A 22224-nucleotide genomic window follows, 5' to 3' on the forward strand; every position below is an offset into this window, starting at 1 on the left:
ACCCACATGAACAAGGACTAGCACTTCTAGTTGACTGAGAGACCAAGATCAGCAAACGTGTGTATCAGAACTTCAAAGAGAGCTAACAGGGCTTCTTTTCTCCTGAGGATTCTAGTAAAGAGAGCCAAGAAGCTAAGCAACATTTTTAAAACACCCACATGGGGGACATCTGGGTGGCTCAATGGTTAAGTATCTGCCTTCAGCTCAGGTCATGATCCCAGAATCATGGGATCGGGCCCCAAACTAGGCTCCTTGCTCAGCAGGGAGCCACTCCCCCTGCTTGTACTCTCTCTCTGTCAAATAAATAAAATCTTTGGGGCGCCTGGGTGGCTCAGTGGGTTAAGCCACTGCCTTCGGCTCAGGTCATGGTCTCAGGGTCCTGGGATCGAGCCCCTCGTCAGGCTCTCTGCTCAGCAAGGAGCCTGCTTCCTCCTCTCTCTTTGCCTGGCTCTCTGCCTGTTTGTGATCTCTCTCTCTGTCATTAAATAAATAAAATCTTTAAAAAAAAAATAAGTAAATAAATAAAATCTTTTAAAATTAACTAATTAATGAAATAAATAAAACACCCGCAGGAAGAAGAGGGTAAAAGCCAGCACTAAAAGCCCTCTAAGATTCTTAAGGGGGTCTGGTAAACCATCAGGCTTCTAATTAGAGCCACAGAAGTCTACACCAAGGATTAAGGGTGAAATCAAAAAATTGTAAGAATTATAGGAAAATCCTCCACAGGGGCACCTGGATGGCTCAGACAGTTAAGTGTCTGCCTTCTGGCTCAAGTCATGATCCCAGGGTCCCGGGATCAAGCCCCTGCTTCTCCCTCTCCCTCTGCTTGCCACTCTACCTACTTGTGCTTTCTCTGTCAAATAAATTTTTTTAAAAAAGAAAAAGAAAAGAAAATCCTCCATAAACTGAAACCCAGCTTTGAATCCTTACCATCTCTCACTTGAGTAAGATGCTGTGGGACTATAGTGCCCCTTACCCAGCGACTACCTAGAAACAAATGTACAAATTCTCTGGAGAAAGATATCCTTGTTCTCTTATTAAGCAGCACTATTTTTTATATACTGTGCTCAGCACCCAATGAAATATAACTAGGTTAATAATGACAAGGTAAGGTAACTTGATTGAAAAACCTAAGGAATAACAAACAATTTTCATAGGAGATCTAAATAACTGTGTTTTTCAGACTTAAGCTTTTAAAGTACTATGTTTAATATTTTCAAGAATAATGAATATTCAGATACTGAACCAGAGAACTATACTACTAAAAAAAGAACCATATGTTAATTCTAGAACTGAAAACTACAGGAGTTAAAATTAAAATCCCAGTGGTGTTTTTAACAGCATATAAAAATTAGCTAGAGAGACAATTAGTAGTCTGGAAAAAGGATCAGAAAAAATATCCAGCCTATACTACAGAAAGCAAAAAGGATCAAAAATGCAGAAAAGAACACAAAATACATTTAAAAGAATAAATAAAACATTCAACGCACACCAACTGGTGTTCCAGAAGAAAAGGAAGACTGAACAGAAACAGTATTTGAAGAAAATTAGTGAGATTTTCCAGAACTTAAAAAAGACATCACATGGGGCGCCTGGGTGGCTCAGTGGGTTAAGCCGCTGCCTTCGGCTCAGGTCGTGATCTCAGGGTCCTGGGATCGAGTCCCGCATCGGGCTCTCTGCTCAGCAGGGAGCCTGCTTCCTTCCCTTCCCCTCTCTCTGCCTGCCTCTCTACCTACTGTGATCTCTCTCTGTCAAATAAATAAATAAAATCTTTAAAAAAAAAAAAAAAAAAAAAAAAAAAAGACATCACACTATATTCAAAAGCACTGTGAAGACCAGGCAGAATACAAAGCAAGCTAGAAGGATCAAAGGTTGGGGAGTGAGGGGGAGGAGATAAATGAACAAAATAGCAATAATAAAAGAATCCATCATATTAAGGAATTATTGTTAATTTCCAAAGGCCTATGATGACAGTATTCTAATTATGTTTAAAGTGGGGAGTATTTCCCTTTTAAAGATACTGTGCAAAATATTTACCAATAAAGATAACATGTAAAGCTAGGGTTTGGTCAGCACTGTGCCAATAAGAAGTACACCTTGAACAAGTCACTTTTATCTTTTTGAACCTCGCTCCCTGGTCCTAGGTAGTAGACCAGGATATCCTGATGGTAGCTGACTGGCTAATAAGTGACCTAATCCATTTCCTTTTTCTAATGAATACAAAGACAAACTTCATTTCCTGGGAGTCCATGAAGTTAACGTGGCCTTGTGACTGAGCTCTGGCCAATAAAATCTAAGTCAAAAGTCCATGTACCACTCCCAGGACAGGCCAATAAAAGTCTCTTTTGGGTGAGCCACTCACTCTTCCCCAATAAGCCACCTGGATGTCAACCTCAGGAAACTTTGAAAAATCCAGCATGAAGCAGGCAGAATCTCTTGGGTGCCTAAAGCACACCAACCCCTCCTCACCACAATTTTTACATGCATGAAAAAAATAACTTCTATTGGATTAATCCACTGGGACATGGAAGGTTTTCTGTTTCAACAGCCAACATAACCTTACCTATTAATTACATAGATCCAAACGTTCCATGAAGGGGCACCTGGGTAGCTCAGTTGATTAAATGTCTACCTTCAACTCAGATCATGATCCCAGTGCCCTGAGACAGAGCCCCGTCCGTGTTGGTCTCCCCGCTCAGTGGGGAGTCTGCCACTCTCCCTCTGTCCCCCACTGCCCCTGCTCATGTTCTCTCTCAAAACAAGTAAAATCTTTAAAAATAAATAAATAAAATAAAATGGCCTACAAATGCAGCATTCTAAAATGGATAGTAAAATTATACTTCATTGAGGAGGGCAAACTGGTAACTAAGGAGGTTAAAATCATATATGTAAAAAAAGGTTAAAGGATCAGGGATGTTAAACTTGTTAAAAAAACAAACCTGGAAAGATATTTCTTCAACAACAGAGTTTTACATGAAACAAGAAGTAAAATAAACTGCACACTGTTTTTAGTTTTTTTAAAACTGTATACTTTTAAACGGTAGGACTACAGAGTGTATGGAGGTAAAGCTTGAAAATGGAAAAAAATTCTAACAATTAGTCCTTTAGAAACAGAGAAGAGGGAAAACCAGTCCAGTAAACAGCATTATTTGATGTGTTTAAGCAGAGGCTGAATTACCATCTAACAGATGCTGTAGAGAAAGATTCCTGCAGTGGATAAATTCAGGCTGTATCACTAAGATTCCTCCCACCTCTAAAAGCATCTGGCTGGAAACCAGAAGGTAAATTTTGACTTAGTAACAGATTGGGTTTTCTAACAGAATTGCAGAAAACAACTGGTTCTTTAAATGGGCTCCTTGTACTTGAATACCATGAGGCCTGGACTCAAAGGGCCGAGAAGAAGGGAGGGAGAGGTGGTAGTGATAATCAAATGGAGGCTCATCAGAAATCAAGAATGCTAAGAAGAGAGCTCCTGCATCATGTGGGAAGATATACTGCAGACTCCCTAAAGGATTTAGGAATAGAGATTCGTTTACTAACTTAAACAGGTATCAGCACTCACCATCTGAAGATGTCTTCCGCTTATTAGTCTCTGCCCAGGCAGGTACACCCCCCATGGCATGCTGGAATCTAAGCAAAAATACAAAAATGAAATTTTCTGTTGGCTAATAAATGTTCACCAAACTTCAAAGACTTAAAGGGTATAAATTAGCTCATCCTTGAAAGCATGTATACAATCTCTGCCAAAAGAATTATCATCTTGGGGCGCCTGCATGGCTCAGTGGGTTAAGCCTCTGCCTTTGGCTCAGGTCATGGTCTCAGGGTCCTGGGATCAAGCCCCGCATCAGGCTCTCTACTCAGCAGGGAGCCTGTTTCCCCCCTCTGTCTGTCTGCCTCTCTGCCTACTTGTGATCTCTGTCTGTCAAATAAATAAATAAAATCCTTAAAAAAAAATTATCGACTTTAACAGAAAAGCTACTCACAAAGAATAGTCCCAACTTGCCAATATGGGAAACTTTTGTGAACCTCTAACTGTATAAACTAGTCTTGGATATAGAACAGCTGGATACATATTTGTTAATTATTTTTGTCTAGTTACAGGTCTACTTATTTGCTCATATCAACACATCTCAGATCTTGGAACTAAGTGAAGAACTCTATATGCGGTGATAAACCAATGCTACAGTAACAGAATACATCTTAAAACACATCTGAAAGACTGGTAAGAATATACAAAACACAATCACATATCCTTTGAATAAAATTGGAGCATTTCACTCTGGAAAAAAGCTAGCTTTATGAGAAGCATATTCTGAAGTGCTGGTTTCTGAAAAAGTGCAGAGTCATTCTAATAGTTTATTACAGAAGTGCAGACAAAACCACCAAACTCAGCCCATTGGCCATAAACAACTAGAAAACGAGACAAAACATATGAAACTGTTTTCAAAAATTGGAAAAAAACATAAGATTGTGATCCCTGAGAGAAAGGAAATAACAAGGTAAGTGCTGCCATCCCAGGATTTCCCCCCAAAGGCAATTTTTTGAGACCTTGGCACAGAACCAGTGAGAAAAAGTCAGACTTGAAAGAGGCTGAGAGAACTGGAATTTGAGGGGCACTGAATAACAGAAGAAAAAAAGAAACAGCTCCAGGTGCCTGGGTGGCTCAGGTTGTGTGACTGACTCTTGATTTCAGCTCAGGTCTTGATCTCACGCTTTTGAGTTCAAGCCCCAAATTGGGGCTCCATGCTGGGTGTAGAGCCTACTTAAAAATAAGAAAAAATTTTTAAAACTTTTAAAAAGGATTCGCCATATTAAAATATAAATGAAAGAAAAAAGAGTAAATTTTTTTGAAAAAGTGGGCACCTAGGAGACTCAGTCAGTTAAGCATCCAACTCTTCATCTCAGCTCAGCTCTTGATCTCAGGGTCATGAGTTCAAGCCCTCACATTGGGCTCCATGCGGGGCATGAAACCTACAAAAAGCTCCAAAATCTGCACTGGGGTCCACAGACATTTTTGCTGAATACTAAGCTGTACATTCACAGGATGAAACTCCATGAGACCAGGCAAAGAACTAGCAGGGAGCTGTAAGTTGAATAACAGCAGAGTTCAGACACTTGAGTTTCAACCAGTCATGGAAAGGTCCTTACTAAAAACGCAGGGCATTCAGAAGAAATGGCAAAAGAGTCTATCTTAGACATGGGGCTAAACCAGCCTAGAGTAAATGCTACTCTACAACAAAACTAAAAACAAATCCTGAGAGGATCAAACTAATCTCCAAACCAATCAACTGCTTGCCTAGACAAAGTCACTAAAAGTACTCACTCATTCAACATTCACTCATTAAACACTCATTAAAAGCCAAAATCAAAATCCAGACACTGATCAATTTACCACTCACACTGCCCAAAATCCAATCAAAATTTCTAGTTTTTCTTTTTCTGCAGGGAGGCAGAAAAATATGAACCACAACCAGAACAAAAAATCAGTCAATAGAAAGACACAGAAAAGACAGACATGAAAGAATTAGCATAGACTCGGAGTTCAGAGCCAATACAAATGAGAAAATGCTCAACATCATTCATTATCAGGAAATACAAGTAAAAACCATGATGAGATACCATCTCACACCCATCAGATGGTTAAAATTAACAACAAAGGAAACAACAAACATTGACAAGGATGCGAAGAAAGGGAAACCCTCTTGCACTGTTGGTGGGAATGCAAACTGATGCAGCCACTCTGGAAAATAGTATGGAGGTTCCTCAAAAAGTTAAAAATAGAGCTACCCTACGATCAAGAAATTGCACCACTACTACCCAAAGGATACAAAAATACAGATTTGAAGGGGTACATGCACACTGACGTTTACAGCAACATTACCAACAACAGCCGAACTATGGAAAGAGCCCAAGTGTTCATGAATTGATGAACAGATAAAGAAGATGTGCTGTTTATATGCATATACACGAAATATTACTCAGCCATCAAAGAATTAAATCTTACCATGTGCAAGAACGTGGATGGAGGTAGAACGCATTACGCTAAGTGAAATCGGTAGAGAAAAACAAATTCCGTATCATTTCACTCATACGTGGAATTTAGGAAATAAGAGAGATGAATTTACAGGATGGGGGAAAAAAGAGAGAAGGAAACAAACTGTAAGAGATTCTTACCTAAAGGAAACAAACTAAGGGTTGATGGAGGGAGACTGGTGGAGGGAGGATGCTCTAGATGGGTGATGGGCATTACGGAGGGCACTTGTTATGATGAGCACTGAGTGTTATACGTAAGTGATGAATCACTAAATTTTGTTTCCAAAACTAATATCACACTGTGCATTAAATAACTAGAATTTAAATAAAGGTTTAGAAGAAAAATAAATGAGGTTAAGGTAAAGTACCAAGTTTTCAAATACTCAATGTTCAAATACTTAAATGTTCTTGAAAGTTAAAACCAGTTACTTAATCACTATAATGTAAAATTAAATTTTTAAAATTTCTATTTTTGATGTAACTAAAATGTAGGACACTAAGCAAAGTAAGTCAGTCAGAGAAAGACAAATACCGTATGATTTCACTCATGTGGAATTTAAGAACTAAAACAAATGAACACTGGGAAAGGGAAGGAAAAATAAAGTATGCTAAAAACAAAAAGGGAAGGGCGCCTGTGTGGCTCAGTTGGTTGAGTGACTGACTCTTGGTTTTGGCTTAGGTCATGATCGATCGATCCATCCTGGGATCGAGCCCCTCGTCAGACTCTGCACTCAGCACAGATTCTGCTCAGGATTCTCTCTCCCTCTGCCTCTTCTCTCCCCCGCTTGAGCTCTAAAATAAATAAATAAAATCTTAAGGGGAAAAAAAAAACAGAGAGGAAGGCAAACCACATGAAACTCTTAAGTACAGAAAACAAACTGAGGGTTGCTGGAGAGGAGGTGGTCGGGGAATGGGGTAAATGAGTGATATGCATTAAGGACAGCACTCGCAATGAGCACTGGGTATTGTGTGCAAGTGACGAACCACTAAACTCTACCCCTGAAACTAATGCTACACTACACGTTTACGAACTTGAATTTAAATAAAATATTGAAAGAAAAAATATTTTTGAAGATCTGTAAGTCTGAAATGGAAGAATCACAATGAAATCATCATTTTATTTTACTTACCCAAATTTTTTAAAGAGAGAAAGACTTTTTTTTAAGATTTTATTTATCTGTTAATTTAAGAGAGAGAAAGAGAGAAAGGAGTGGGTGGCCAGGGAGGGAGAAGCAGGCTCTATGCTGAGCCTGGTGCCCAATGCAGGGCTCGATCCCAGGACCCTGAGATGACCTGAGCCTAACTCAGAAGCTCAACCAACTGAGCCACCTGGGCGCCCCATGAAGTTATTATTTTAAAATATACATACATCTCCCAGCTCTGCTTAACTAAAAGAACCTAAAAGTCATGGAAAAGAGATGGTTTACCACATACAAACAAACAAGCAAGTAAGCAATACCATCACTGATTATATGTGGGTGGTAGGATTACAAGATTTAAAAAAAAAAAATTTTTTTTTTAAGATTTTATTTACTTATTTGACAGAAAGAGACACAGCAAGAAAGGGAACAGAAGCAGGGGTTGTGGGAGAGGGAGAAGCAGGCTTCCGGCTGAGCAGGGAGCCCAATGCGGGGCTCAATCCCAGAACCCTGGGATCATGACCTGAGCCAAAGGCAGACGCTTAACGACAGAGCAACCTAGGAACCCCCCAAAAACTCTTTTGTACTTGTATTCCCTCTCCCTCCAAAATACTAAAACTTAAACCATTTCTTCCAGTAGCAATGTTCTTACTACTTCAAAATGGAAACTCACTACCCAAAAAATTGTTCTAGCCAAAGACTCAGTGAATCCAAATAAACCACTCATTGTAAGTTGTAAGTTAAAGCTTGGTAAATCACAAGGAAAAGGACACTTACTCTTCCTTAAGTCTTTTTTGAAGCTTGTCTTTTGAAAGTTTACTTTCACTGGCATTTTTCATCATATCTTTCCGGAACCGATTGCTCATCATGTCAACCCTATTAAAAACAGAACAACAGTATGCTTTAAATGACCTTAAAAGATTTGTGGCAACTAGTTGTTGCCTTTAAAAATTTGAGAACACATTTAACCAAATATAGGTCAAGACCTGTGAAGTGCGCAATATCAAATACACATTAATTTTTGAAAAAAGATAAACACGTAATAGAGAATGCTCTGAAAAAATACCAATGACTAATGACAAAAATCACACAAATGAAGAAGTTATTTCCTGCCCATTAAACTGATGAAGTCTGAAAAAAGATAAGCATTGTTTTTAAAAATGGAGTGAAATGGACACCTTTCAATGGGAAGGTAAACTGGGAGAACCTCCTGGTCAGTCTGGCAGTTTTTATCAAGACTCTGACACATGCTCATGCCCTTTGATTAAGTAATTCCACCTCAGAAAATCCTTCTTACAGAGCAATTAGAAAGGAGAAAAAGGTTTATGCAGAAAAACATTTGTCTCAACATCAACCTATCAAAGGGAAAAATAGGAAAACCTATCTGACAATACCTACAAAAATTGTAGTTAATTCATGTAATAGACTATAATACATTTAAAATCATTTATAAACATTTTTATTCTTAAGCGGGGATAAACGCTTGCAAGACCATACAGTTTCATCTCTTAAAACCATAGTACTGACTGTTAGCTTTTTTCCTAGCCTTTTCTCAGTTTCAGACATTGTGCTAAGAGCTCCATATACATTATTTCACTTAATCTCAAGAACCTTCTGATATTACTAGTATTATTATCTCTGTTCGAAAGAGAAACCTTGCCCTTGATCACTTCGGAACGGGCCACATTAAAAGACAAACTCAGATGTGACACCAAACACTATGCTTTCTTTGCCATTCAATACAGCACACAAGAGACGAGGGCAGGAGAGAAGAAAGCCAACACATTAACATCGGTTCTCCCTCGATGTGAGTTTATGAATGACCTTTTCCTTTTTCTGCTTTACAGTATTTTTCAAATCTTCACGTAATCATATATTTGTAAAGAGAACTTCTTTAAAACTTACAAAATGTTATTTTAAATATCCAAAGGGAATCTGGAAGAAAAAATAGGCAACTTACATTTCATCATTTTCATCTTCTTCATCCACCCAAACTGGCTTCTTTTGAAACAGAAAATTATCTTTTGCTTCATTCTCCACTTCTAAGTCACCTGAGTCTTCCTGCACTTGAACCTAGAGAAGACAAATGCCCTCAAGCACTGAGTTTTTCAGCAGACGCACACACCTTACAGCTGGAATCCTTCTTAGGCCCGCTGATGGAGTAACGAGACAGAATGTTAACCACGGCAAATTCTGGAAGCAGAACAGAAAATGCGGAGAGGAGAGAATGGCACCGTATGCTGGAAAGGCAGGCAGGATGAAAAGTCAAGGAGTGAAAGCTGACATGCTGAAAAGAAAGGATCAAATAAGATGAGAAAAACAAAAGGTAAGTTGACAGAAGAGGAAAATGAGCTGGAAAAATCCCAGAACTACAGAAAGCATGGGACCAGAGGCAGACTAACATCAAAAATTATGTGACTGGGGCGCCTGGGTGGCTCAGTGGATTAAGCCGCTGCCTTCGGCTCAGGTCATGATCTCAGGGTCCTGAGATCGAGTCCCACATCGGGCTCTCTGCTCGGCGGGGGGCCTGCTTCCCTTCCTCTCTCTCTGTGATCTCTTCCCTTCCTCTCTCCTACTGTGATCTCTCTGTGTCAAATAAATAAATAAAATCTTTAAAAAAAAAAATTATGTGACTGAATACTCTAAGTGGCATTTCATTATTCTTAGACATACTGCTTCTCCATTGTTCATAACAATTCTTGACCCCCTACCTCAAGAAAATTTACCCTAGACTATTAAATCTAAATCTTCACCGCAGAAAACTCCCAGAAGTTGAGCTCGAGCTTTCCCAAAAACCGCTAATAGACATGTCCAAATATTTTCTCGCTCTTCTGTTACCAGCCTATGATCCTTCAAAGCCCGATAAATCCCACCTCACAAAGACTGTTCCTTTGTTCTCGACTATAAAAAGTCCCAAAGGCCAGTTTTCCAGTAACAGTTCTCTATCTGCCAAAGAGATTTCTGCTCATAAGCACCCAAAGGAGATACTGACAATCAAATGACACTGGCCACTTGTGAAGTTGGTATTCATTCACCAAACAGTATTCTCGGTGAGGCTTTGCTTGGCCACGTCTCCTAAAATTTCACTGGCCTCTACACACACTCGTCTTCCTCTCCCAAATGCTTTTTTTTTTCTCTTCAGCACATGTCTCTGACATATTTGCATTTTACTTTATCTTCTTTTTGCACCACTAGTACACATGGTCTAAAACAGCAAGGGACTTTTGTGTTTTTCTCCATTGCTGTGCCTCCTCCGTTTCCTAGAACAAGGCCTGGAACTTCCTACCTTGGAAGAAATATCAGATGTAGCATAAAAGAGATAATTAAAAGTGGCTCCTAAAAAGTGACTTAAAATGTGCAAAGGAAGGTGGGGGGGTGGCTCAATGGGTTCAAGCCTCTGCCTTCGGCTCGGGTCATGATCCCAGGGTCCTGGGATCCAGCCCCAAACCGGCTCTCTGCTCAGCCAGGAGCCTGCTTCCCCCTCTCTCTGCCTCTCTGTCTACTTATGATCTCTCACTGTCAAATAAATAAATAAAATCTCTTTTTTTAAATGTGCAATGGGGGTAAAAAGGGATGATAAAAAAGCAAGCAGGGTTTTCATTGCCCGAAAAGATATGTGGCCCCCAACAAACGCACAATGATCTGGTGAACAGACAAATGCACGATCATTCTCAGAAGCTGGCCAGTCCATCACTTGGGAAGCTGTTAAAAACGCACGTTCTGATTCCGTAACTCCTGAATCCCGACAAGGTACTGAGGCAGGGGATCGAACGGCCACAAAGAAAGAAACACAGGGTTTCGATCTGAGCCGCGACAAAATGCTCACGACTGCCCTGCGCTACACATACGTGTAGAGCGCCTGCTGGATACCCGGCGCAGGGGCTCCCCCGCCCCCTCCACCCCGGGGGCGGGGAAAAGCAAGGTCTCCGCCCAGTGGAGACTTCCAGTCCGGCCCCGTCGGCGCCCGCGTTCTCGGGCGCCCGCCGACCTGAGCGCTCCCGGCGCCGCAGGTCGCCCAGGCTCCGCCCCCGGAGGCTCACCGCCCACCGTGCGCCCCGCCTGAGCGCGCCCAGCCCGCGCGCCGCGGCCTCCCTCACCCGCGAGCCCTGCAGACGCCGCAGCAACGCGTCCTCGTTGTCCTCGACGTCGCCGAACACCAGCTCCTCCAGGCACCGTTCCACGGCCGGTTTGTCCTCCTCCAGCGTCAGGCGGTTCCGCTGCCGGAGCCGTCTCTCCTCCTCCGCCGCGACTGCGATCGCAGCGGCCGCTGCGCTCGGCCGGGCCGGCGGTTTCCGCTGGGATGAAGGAGCAGCCTTTCGGGGCGGCCCGCCCGGCCCTGCTCCGGCTCTCCGGCCCGGCTTCGTTCGGCTCTTCCGGTCCAGACTCACTCCGGGTCTCCGGTCCGGTTTCGTTCGGCTTCTACGTTCTGGCGGCATCGTTGGGTTGGAGAAGAAACGCAGGCGCTCACGTGGAACCTCGCTGCGCGTGCGCCGAGGCGGTTCGCTGTCCGCGGCCGCTGAGGCCCCGCGGGGTCGGAAGGAGCCTGCGCGGCCTGTTAGCACGTGACCAACACTCTCTCCCTACGTAACGCCCACTCCCCTCAGCAACCCCTCCCCGTAGGGGAGTTCCTCCGGGAGGACCGATCTTCCGGGTGGAGGGGGAAGCGGCGTGACTGGAGTGGAAAATTTTTCCAACACAACTTCGCAGCTGCAACTGATTGAAGGGAGCACAAGAAAGCAGGAGTATAAGCTGGGATGACTGAATGAAACTTCTGCTCTTCTTCCTGACTTTTAACCACTCGACTTAACACGAGCCGCGGTTGCCTTTTCCACCCCCTCGTCTTGGTACGGCCCTTGGAGTACGGAGCCTGCAGAGGGTCCCACGCTGGAGGAGAGAGAGAGGAGGGTATGTAGGGAAGTGGGCCAATCGGGGCGCGGGTCACGGCGCAGGCGCGCTGGGGAGGGAGGGCTATGCTAATGTTGTTGATATCCTGGGGCCACCCGAGTTAAAGGGGGGAAATCCGGGGGCTGCCGCAGCCGCCGCCGGTCTGGGCACAGCGGGGGCCCCCCCCGTGTAGTCGCCGTAGTCCCAGGGAGAGGCGCCTGCCCCCAGCTCGGGGAGGGGGCGCCGCGGGCCCGGGGAGCACGGACAACCCCTACCCATGAGGCCCTGATGGAAAACACAAAGGATCTGGTGAGAGCCGAGCGCGGCAGCCGCTTTGTGTGCCAGGTGGGGGGGACGCCTGCAGCTCCCCGACCCCAGCAACCCCTGCAGCTCCCTGACCCCCGCTCCCAGGCCTGCTTCTCCATCCCACGCCCCCTCAACCTCCAGAGTCCCCCTCCCCCTACCGGCCGTTAAACGATTCGGGGGGTTCCCCTCCCCCCACCCCCTCAGCCCGGGGCTTGGCGGGGGTTCTCTCTACTCCCTCCACTCTTTGGGAGAAAAATTTTAGAAGAAAGTTTTTCTCTGCGTCCCGCCCCCCCTCTCCCTTCAGCTCTGGCTGGTGCGGGGGGAGAGGGAGGCTGGGTTGGAGACTTTTCCTTTTTTAGCCGTCCAGGGTGGGAGAGTGGAGTCCTCCCTTGCCCCAGAGGGGCCTGGTTTGGGTGCTTTGCGGGGGAAGGTGCCTATCGGCTCCGGGGCGAGCGCCGCGAGGCATTTCGCACGTGGAGGTGGAAATATTGAAAGGGGGCGGGGTGGGCACGTGTGGGAGGGAGAGGTGGGAGTGGTGTTTGGGCAGCAGCCACCTGGGCCGCATCTTTAGAAGGGGTCTAGGTCGGTGGGCTTTCGGGACCGTTGCGTTCTCTTTTGTGAAATGAGAATCCTAACATTTCAGAGTCGGAAGAGACATTAGAGGTCACCCAAAGCAGCCGTCCCCTCTGCAGCCTCTCTGACAAGTGGTAGGTAGTCTGGTCTCTGCTTAAACCTTTAACCAACACTGAACGCTCTCTGCTGCCCCGAAAAGCCCGTTCCTTTTGAATTGTTTGCCTACCCTTATTAGACCCTCTAGTCTCATTCATGTCCTTGTTAAGTTGCTCCCTTTTTTACTTCTCAAATTTTCTCTCACATCCTCCTCACCCACCCACCGCTCATTGGCCTATATTTTGTGTGCCAGGAAAGAACAGCAGGGAAGTGGAGGAAGGAGGATTTGAGTGAGAGTGAGGGCCAGCTGAAAACTTTGCTGGGTCATTTTCAAATGCGCTGGCTTGTATGCCTGAGAATGGTTGATATGTTTCTACAGGAAGCTTGGGAATTACAGTCTGGCTGTTTTCTCTCACTAGTGCATCTGTCCGAAGGCAAAAAAAAAATCAGCAGCAACTCTGTATTTCTCCTCTCTCAAAGTGCATTTGTTTGTGCCTAAATTTTCTCTAAAGCTGTCTAAAATTCTCTTTGGGAGGTAGTACTGAGGCTGTTAGAAGCATCTCTTCGTACACGGTGGCCAGTACTGCGCCCCTCCCCCTTCCTTTTGACCTGTGTCTTCCTTTCAAACTGGACTTCCTTCTCAAGTCCCTCCTTCACAGTACTTTCATTTCTTTTTTATTACTTCTGAGGTTCTTTGATGAGATTTGAATTTTTTGTAGCATACAAATTTTTTGTAGCGTAAATTTTTTATTTGCGTACAGTTTGCAATAGTTTTCATGTTCTTTACATTAGTGTATGCCATTTATCACTCAGTCGTTGAGGTGGTTCCCTTTCTGCTGTTGTCCGTTAAGGTTTTCTAATGTTCTTCATTTGGTGAGCTGTGCTGCCTTCAAAAGTAGTTTTGTTGGCATAAAATCTTCAGGGTACTTGTTTTTTCTCTTCCTAATATAGTGAAGTGGAATCAAGACATAACAGATAAGATGTAGAAGTAATGATCTGGTCTAAAAGCCAGAGAATAAATTTCCTCTTAAAACTACCAGTACCCTGTTTAAAATACTGAAACATTTTTCTCTTTCCTCCTGTCATGACTTGAGACTCTTGTTCTGCTTTAACATGCTTACTTAGACTCTATTTTTTTGTTTGTTTACCTCAACACCAGTGAGTATTTAGAAAGAAAGTAGCTGGTTTTTTGTGGTTTGGGGGGGTTTTTGTTTTTGGGGTTTTGGGGGGGTTTTTTTGTTTTTTTGCACCATCTCTTTCTCTGAATAACAAGTAACTTCTATTTATATAGAACCCCATCTCAGGGTTTCTGGCTGCCTTGCAAATTACAGCAAAACTGTCTTGAATAAGTATTTGTTATAAGTATCTTATGTTGGGCCATGTTTTTCAACAATCCAGTTTTTAATTTTATAGAGTTTGAGGTCATTTTCATCTTAATCTAGTGACTAGAATTTAACATGGAAATGAATAGTAGGTATAGAAAAAAACTGATAGAGCTGTGTAATTCTGTCTTTAAAGTTCTAATTACCATGGAGTTCCAAGTTATTTTCCTGCTCACTTTAAACATGAACTGTCATGACTTAAGCTGACTGACTTTGGAGACATTTGCATTCTGATCATACTAGACAGGAACAACTGGTTTTATTTTTAAAGAAGACACTGTTGTATTTTTTGTGACTGGTTATATGTTGTCCTGGTTAGAGTCTAAACCTTCCTACACAGATGCTTCTAGGCGCTCAAATTGTTGAAAATATAATAGTCGAAAGAGGGTAGAGCTGTAGGTTACAAGTGAAAACAACATATTAATGTCATAAATACAAAACCGCTAGATCACTGAAAGCCAGGAGTGCTCAGTGGTTTGAGTGACCACATTCTAAAATTAGTATTCACTATTTTTTGGTTGCTCTTTCTCAGTTTTCTTCTTTAAAGTGTTTGCTGAATAAGATGTAACCTTTTCGCATTTAAATATTAAGGTTAAGCCAGTTAAAATGAACATTAATTTCAGGGTTTTGATTCGAGAGCAAGATAAAAACATGAGGTCAGTAGAAGAGGAAGGAATTAAAATAAGCAAGATAAAATATGCCTCTTAACACTAGGGTATTGATAACTGTCCAACACTACCTTTAGTTTTATGCAAAAATTGCAGATTGGTTTACATTTAATTTTTTTTTTTTTAAGATTTTTATTTATTTATTTGACAGAGATCACAAGTAGGCAGAGAGGCAGGCAGAGAGAGAAAGAGAAGGGGAAGCAGGCCCCAGGCTGAGCAGAGAGCCCAATGTGGGGCTGGATCCCAGGACCCTGAGATCATGACCTGAGGCATCCAGGCATCCCAGTTTACATTTAATCTTTTTTTTTTTTTTTTTTTTTTAAGATACACACACACACACACACACACACACACACACACACACAGTTAGACTTTTGCATCTTACTTTGCTGGAAATAGGAAAGGAAATAATTTCCATATGAAAAAGCCTGATTGAGGTGGGATGAGATGATACAGTAAGAGAGGTACTGGCAGACTAGGATAGTGTTTCAGTTCTGCCACTGACTAGCTTCATAGTACTTGTCAGATGAGATCCTGGGCCTCGTTTTCTCATCCTCATAGTTGAAGGGCTGGTCTAGAAACAGCATTGTCAGATAGAGCTTTGTATGGTGATAGGAATGTCTTAGGTGTGTTTTCTCCAGTGTGGCAGCCACTAGCTAGCTACACATGGCTGTTGGACACTTAAAAGGTAGCTAGTACAACAGAAAGACCCGGTTTTTCCATTTGATTTAACTGGTGTAAATTTAAATAGCCATAGGTCTGCCATGTTGGACATGGCAGATATACAAGAGCATTTTCCAAACTTAACTACTCATTAAAACAACCTCTTGGGGCTCTTGTAACCATACAAAACCTCTCTCCCGGTGATTATCATTCAGTAGGTCTATAGTGGGGCCTATAGGTGCATGCCTGACAAAGTTTTTATCAGATTGCTTAGGGAGGTACTCCAGTTCTCACTTCAGTATTGATGACTTAAAATGTAATGTAGTGGAAATAAGCTCTGGACAAAGTTAGCAAACTGGCCAGGCTCTCGCTCTGCCACCTCCTGACCTCTGATCTTAAGTAAATTTTGTAACCTCTTCATCTTTCTCACCTAAGTCTGGATTGAGCTTCAATTCCCAGGGTTTCTGTAAGCCAATTAGATGTGATAACCAGCATACAAGAAATTGCGAGCTGCTGTAAAGTATTAAGGTGTCTTCTCAAAATCCCTTTTTCTTTTCCCTTTTTCACTACTAACCTGTTACTACTTCTTATGGAATAGGTCCCATACAGTAACTCACTTAATTTAGTAAATTCTTTTTTTTTTTTTTTTTTTTTTTTAAGATTTTTATGTATTCATTTGTCACAGAGAGATACCACAAGCAGGCAGAGAGGCAGGCAGAGAAAGGGGGCCGGAAGCAGGCTGCCCGCTGAGCAGAGAGCCCGATGTCAGGCTCACTCCCAGGACCCTGAGATCATGACCCAAGCCGAAGGCAGAGGCCTAACCCACTGCGCCACCCAGGTGCCCCTAATTTAGTAATTTCTTGTTCCCCCCCAACTATAGTTTGTAATCCATGTCGAGGATATGTACAGTAAATCTAACACTTCGTTGTATTTCTGTTGCTTAGCATAATGATCTGTCTATATTGCTCAATAAATACTGGATGATAGAGCCCATTGCTTTACTTTTAATTTTCAAAACTTTAGTTAGTTGGTTGCAGATTATTTTAGACAACAAATAACCTCCTTGTGTACACATATGCGTTTAACCCTGTTTTTTAATTTTTTCATTATTAATACCACATGGTTATTATTATCCAGTGAAAGTGTATCTTTTACACGACCAGCTCCAAATATATTTTCAAAAGATAAACACCATAGACACCTGGGTGGTTCAGTGGGTTAAGCCTCTGCCTTCGGCTCAGGTCATGATCTCAGGGTCCTGGGATCCAGCCCCGCATTGGGCTCTCTGCTCAGTGGGGAGCCTGCTTCCCCCTCTCTCTCTGCCTGCCTCTCTGCCTTCTCTCTCTCTCTGACAAATAAATAAATAAAATCTTAAAAAAAAAAAAAAAGATAAACACCAAGAGAATATCATCACCTTAGCTCAGTGTTTATACTAACAAATGAACTCATTTGATTGCTGAGACTGCGTTTGCACTACAGCCCCAGCTTTAGTACGAATTCTGTTATTTGTGGTAGAGAAGATAGCTAATGATCTTAAGGTCCCTCTCAGCTACTGCTTTTCAGACTTAATTTTGATGCGGTCATCTTTTTTTAATTAGTTCTTAGGTTCATAATTAAGGATTCATAGCTTTTTTCTGAAAAACTGAAAGCCCATTTATGTGAGTTATTTTATCAGACATCATTCCTGTTGTGGTATGTGATGTTTTCCTTATTTTGAAGAGAGGGGAAACTGATACCCAAGTAATTGTTACATCCAAAGTCATAGTGTGGAGTGATGGAACCAGAACTTGAACCCAGACAGAAATGTGTATTTCTTATATATCTAAGAAAACCTTCCTTTTGCTCACTGTTGCTTTAAGCTATAGAATACTGTTGTATAGAATATTGTCCTCTCCTGTCATTCCCTGGTTACTTTTCAGTTTCTTTAAGGGAGTTATTTAGTATATTACTGTTTTCAGTTTTCTCTTGATTATATCATTGACATGAATTTATTCTTTCACATTGGTCTTGTGGAAAACAAAAACCCAGTAATCTCAAATTCTCACCATTTATCATCCTCCTAATAGTAAGCTGGGAAAGAAGAAAAGCATTTAAGGCCTGTGAGTTGTATCACCATGCCAGACTGCTTTTCATCCTGATGGTAGAATGACGAAAACCAGCAAGAGCTAAATAGCTCTCTAGCTCGTATTGAGTCCAGTTGTCATAGATCCCTTAATTTCTTAGTTTTAACTTTGTGAGTTCACACATAGAACCTTCCCAAATTCTAGGATTTAGGACACTTCATGACAAAATCCTGGGAAGTTATGTGGGCTACTGAACCCTATTGGTTTGGATAATGGAGGGTTGATTAACTTAATGATGAGTTTATTCATGTTGAAATTATGCTCTTATTACTTTGTTGTGTATTTATTTGTGCTTGCATTTAGAATCTCAAATATTTTCTGTAAAATTTTTGTTGAAAAGTTTTACCTTTCAACTCTTTTGTAGATTTTATAAGGTGGAAGGTTCATCAGAGTGATAATTACAGTAGGGAAATGAAATTTAACTGTGATCTGTGACTCTTCTTTACATTTTGTCACTATGAAAACCTTTTTATTTTTTCACTATAGAAGTATTACACATTTGCTGTTTAAAAAAAGAAAATGAGGGGCGCCTGGGTGGCTCAGTGGGTTAAAGCCTCTGCCTTCGGCTCGGGTCATGATCCCAGGGTCCTGGGATCGAGCCCCGCATCGGGCTGTCTGCTCCGCGGATAGCCTGCTTCCTCCTCTCTCTCTTTCTGCCTGCCTCTCTGCCTACTTGTGATCTCTGTCTGTCAAATAAATAAATAAAATCTTTAAAAAAAAAAAAAGAAAGAAAATGAAATCATAGAAAAGTTAAAAATCATCCTCTTATTCCATTGTCAGCCTGTTAATAGCTTAGCTGCTCCTTCTAGGATCTTCCTAAATGCATATGTGAACATAGATACATTAGTCTGTGCGTATACAGCATACGTTGTTTCTTTTAATAAAAAGTGAGTCATGCCATTTCTATTTTGCTATTTATTTTTTGCCCTCAGTATCTTGCCTGTTACTAATCTTTCCCCTACTGGTGGTTAGATGGCCTCCAGTTTCTCACTATTAAGTTATTGCTTCAAGAAACATCTTTCCATATAGATTTTTGTGTCCTGTGAGTATTTCTGAAGGGCAGACTTGAAAAAGTAGAATTACATGTTCAAAAGGCATACTCCTTTTTTTTTTTTTTTAAAAGATTTCACAAACAATGTCAGATTGCATTCCAAAAAGATGGCATAAGTTTTCCTTTCTATAAGTATATGGGCTATTTCACACTTATATTTGATCATACATACATATCATACATGATATGCCAGATATCATCAATCTCTCCATCTTTATCAACTTAATGAATTTTAAGAAGGGAATTTGTGCTTTGTAGAAATTGACCTTTGTTTTTATAAAAATAATGAATGTACTTGATAGTACAATGTTAAACAATGGTAAAAGTGCCCCCCAAATAGGATCCTTTACAGCAGTCTCTTTCTCTTCCCTATACAGCCCTCATAAAACAAGTACTTATAATTCTTGCAGTTTTTTCACCTAGAATATATCTCTGTAATTCTAAATATTAGGCATACATCACTCAGCATATGAATCCTAGGAATTTTTACTTTCTCTGTGGTCCATATATGCCCATACCATATATACCCAAATATTAGGTGAGGTTTTTTCTCCTCCAGTCATCCCATCATCATCTACTCAAGATCTTAAATAGTCACCTAACATGATTTTTCACTTTTATTTTGAAGAGTAAAATGTTCAAAAGGGCACATTACTTGAAATAGTTTTATTTGATCCTTATTACCTATGCTTATAGAAGGTAGCTGACAGAAAAATAATTAAGAGGGAAAAAAAGAGAAAGGTTGAAATTAAACATAGATCTAAGATTATTTTCTTGACTCCTATTGCTAGTATTCATTTTAGTTGTATGACCTCGGACAAGTTGCTTAGCTTATTTGAGCCTCTGCTTCTTCATCTATAAAATGGGAGTAAAAATAATTGTGAGGATTTAAATACATTACCATTCATTAAGTGCTTAGAATGTGCCTAGCACATACTGAGCATCCTACAAATATCAGTTATATTAATCATAAGAGACCTTTTACAAATCACTAGCAAAAATAGTCCAGTAAGACACTATTATGGGATTTATGAAAAAAACTCCGTAGAGCAAAATGTGTTTCTGAACCAAATTAGATGAAAATGTAGACGACTTACTCTAGGAAACTGTTAGGTGATACAAAAAGTGAATCTAATAATGATAGGTAAAGTGTTTCAGAAAATGGGAAAACCAGTGTTTCTAAGATAGTAATACTTAAATATGAATGTGTAGATTTACAGTTTTGGAGAACAGTGGCAGCAGCCTGATCCAATTTTCCCATCCACCTTTCTGTAAACCTTTAAAGCCAACAGAGAGCACATATCCATCACACATCAGGTTTCAGCATTATTAAGAAACAGGTTACCACGACCTTCAGATTACCTCTATATAGAGATATAAATCAGATTCCAAGAACTTCTGCCCAATCCTATGGATGTGAAGAGGAAGAGAGAAAAGGCTTAACAGGTTCACTGATAGAATTTAGGGCCATGCAAGACTTCAGTGTAGCCCAGAATATCACGTCCAAAAGAGAATCCGCCACTGAGGTCCAAAGTATTGAACACAGCTTTGAGGGCACCTGGGTGTCTCAGTGGGTTAGGCCGCTGCCTTCGGCTCAGGTCATGATCTCAAGGTCCTGGGATCGAGTCCCGCATCGGGCTCTCTGCTCGGCAGGGAGCCTGCTTCCTCCTCTCTCTCTCTCTCTGCCTGCCTCTCTGCCTACTTGTGATCTCTCTCTGTCAAATAAATAAAATCTTCAAAGTATTGAACACAGCTTTGAAATTTGGTAGTGTGCCCCTTTAGCCACAGCTAGGGGCTTGAAAGTTAGCAGTGCCCAGAATCAGTAACTTCAGTTAAAGCAGTACTTTATAGGGAAGGGGTGGACACATGGCAGTGAGGAGAAAGAGGGAAGAGGAGAAATTAATACTCTTTCAGAAAAAGAAAGAGAAAATCAACTTAGGAGTGTTCTTGAACCAGGAACTTGACCGTGAAATGAATGGCAATAGGAATGAATGGACTACATGTAGACAGAATACATAGGAATATTTTCTACTACAGGAAAAAATGTGAATCAGAACATCTCAACTGGCGAAAATCTTCCCTTCCCCCACCCAAAAAACATAAGGCAGAAGAAAATGGACACAACACTCAAAATGAAATAAAATGTCCTCAAACCATTGTTCGGGGATATGAGGAAAAAAAGAAAACCTTGAGTCAGAAATCTAAAACTAAGAACAGAAACAGCAAGAAACAGGGAAAAGATCAGAGTATATTAAACTCAGAAAAACAGGGGGCGCCTGGGTGGCTCAGTGGGTTAAGCCTCTGCCTTCGGCTCAGGTCATGATCTCAGGGTCCTGGGATCGGGTCCCACGTCGGGCTCTCTGCTCAGCAGAGGGCCTGCTTCCCCCTCTCTCTCTGCCTGCCTCTCTGCCTACTTGTGACTTCTCTCTCTGTGTGTCAAACAAATAAATAAAAAATCTTTAAAAAAAAAAAACCCTCAGAAAAACACATATCAGAACTGAAGACTAGTTGTAAGGTTCATACCAAACATTCGAATGCAGATATAATAAATGACATGGAAGAGCAGCAGGAGGATAGTCAAGAGAATGAAAATGAGATTATTTTTTAATTGACATTTTAAGTGGAAGATGGGTCCAAAAAGTCTAATGTGTAGTTGTTGCCTCTCAAGAAGGAAGAATAGTAAAGCCATAATATCCAAGAAAGCTTTCTGGAAATGAAGATCTGAATCTCTATATCAGAAGTTCATACCAGAAGGTAAACTGCAGGATACATTCTAGTAAAGCTGTAGGACTTTAAAGATACAGAAAAATTCTCCAGGCTTCCAGGTGAAAGATGAAGTACATTAAAAAAAGGCCGGGGAAGTGGACTGGTATTCGATTTCTCAAAAGCAACATACAAAGCAAGACAATAGTGGTGTAGCATAAGGAAAGAAAATGCTAAGCAAAGATTTTTTATATCCGCTCAGCTGTTTTTCAAGGGTTAAGACAATAGAAAAAGCTTTAAACATGCCAAGAATTCAGGGAATACTGCACTCACTAGCCCTTCCTGAGGAAACCGTATGGGAAATTTTCTGCAAATAAGATGGATAGTGATTGCATGTGTATTTGAACTAAGGTTAAAATTAGGAATAGGGACATAAGTAGAATAGTACATAAATGTTACAGGTTCTGACAAAGTAGAAAGGGCAGCTAAAAAATGTGGGAGGGGAAAGGAAAAGAACTAAGACTAATAATTATAGATTAGTTATCACAAGGGACTCATGTGAAACTAAAAGCAGAGATTAGCTAAGGAAAATGATATATGGAA

The 22224-nt window shown here is 41.4% G+C and overlaps 2 protein-coding genes across 31 annotated transcripts in view; one reads left to right on the plus strand and one right to left on the minus strand.

Moving 5' to 3' along the window:
* Window positions 1-11711, minus strand: part of UTP18 (UTP18 small subunit processome component) — a gene marked incomplete at its 5' end in the record, with an annotated part of 41091 nt that extends 29380 nt beyond the window's left edge. For 2 of the 7 annotated variants that reach the window (XM_082704621.1, XM_082704617.1), the window contains 5 exons: window positions 931-987; window positions 3563-3630; window positions 7950-8048; window positions 9133-9245; window positions 11270-11608. In XM_082704621.1, the coding sequence (XP_082560747.1) occupies window positions 931-987; window positions 3563-3630; window positions 7950-8048; window positions 9133-9245; window positions 11270-11608 (676 nt within the window). Of the gene's footprint in view, window positions 1-930; window positions 988-3562; window positions 3631-7949; window positions 8049-9132; window positions 9246-10808; window positions 11027-11269 lie in introns of those variants that run through there. The other 5 variants (XM_082704622.1, XM_082704618.1, XM_082704619.1 and 2 more) reach the window with 5 other exon arrangements.
* Window positions 11218-22224, plus strand: part of MBTD1 (mbt domain containing 1) — a 71415-nt gene continuing 60408 nt past the window's right edge. For 8 of the 24 annotated variants that reach the window (XM_082704591.1, XM_082704595.1, XM_082704602.1 and 5 more), the window contains exon 1: window positions 12099-12365. In XM_082704591.1, coding sequence (XP_082560717.1) covers window positions 12345-12365 — 21 coding nt within the window. In that variant the 5' untranslated portion in view covers window positions 12099-12344. Of the gene's footprint in view, window positions 12078-12098; window positions 12402-13005; window positions 13070-22224 lie in introns of those variants that run through there. The other 16 variants (XM_082704611.1, XM_082704598.1, XM_082704592.1 and 13 more) reach the window with 6 other exon arrangements.

The sequence above is a fragment of the Mustela nivalis genome (genome assembly GCF_964662115.1).
Source record: "Mustela nivalis genome assembly, chromosome: 17".
In the NCBI taxonomy this organism is placed as follows: Eukaryota; Metazoa; Chordata; class Mammalia; order Carnivora; family Mustelidae; genus Mustela; species Mustela nivalis.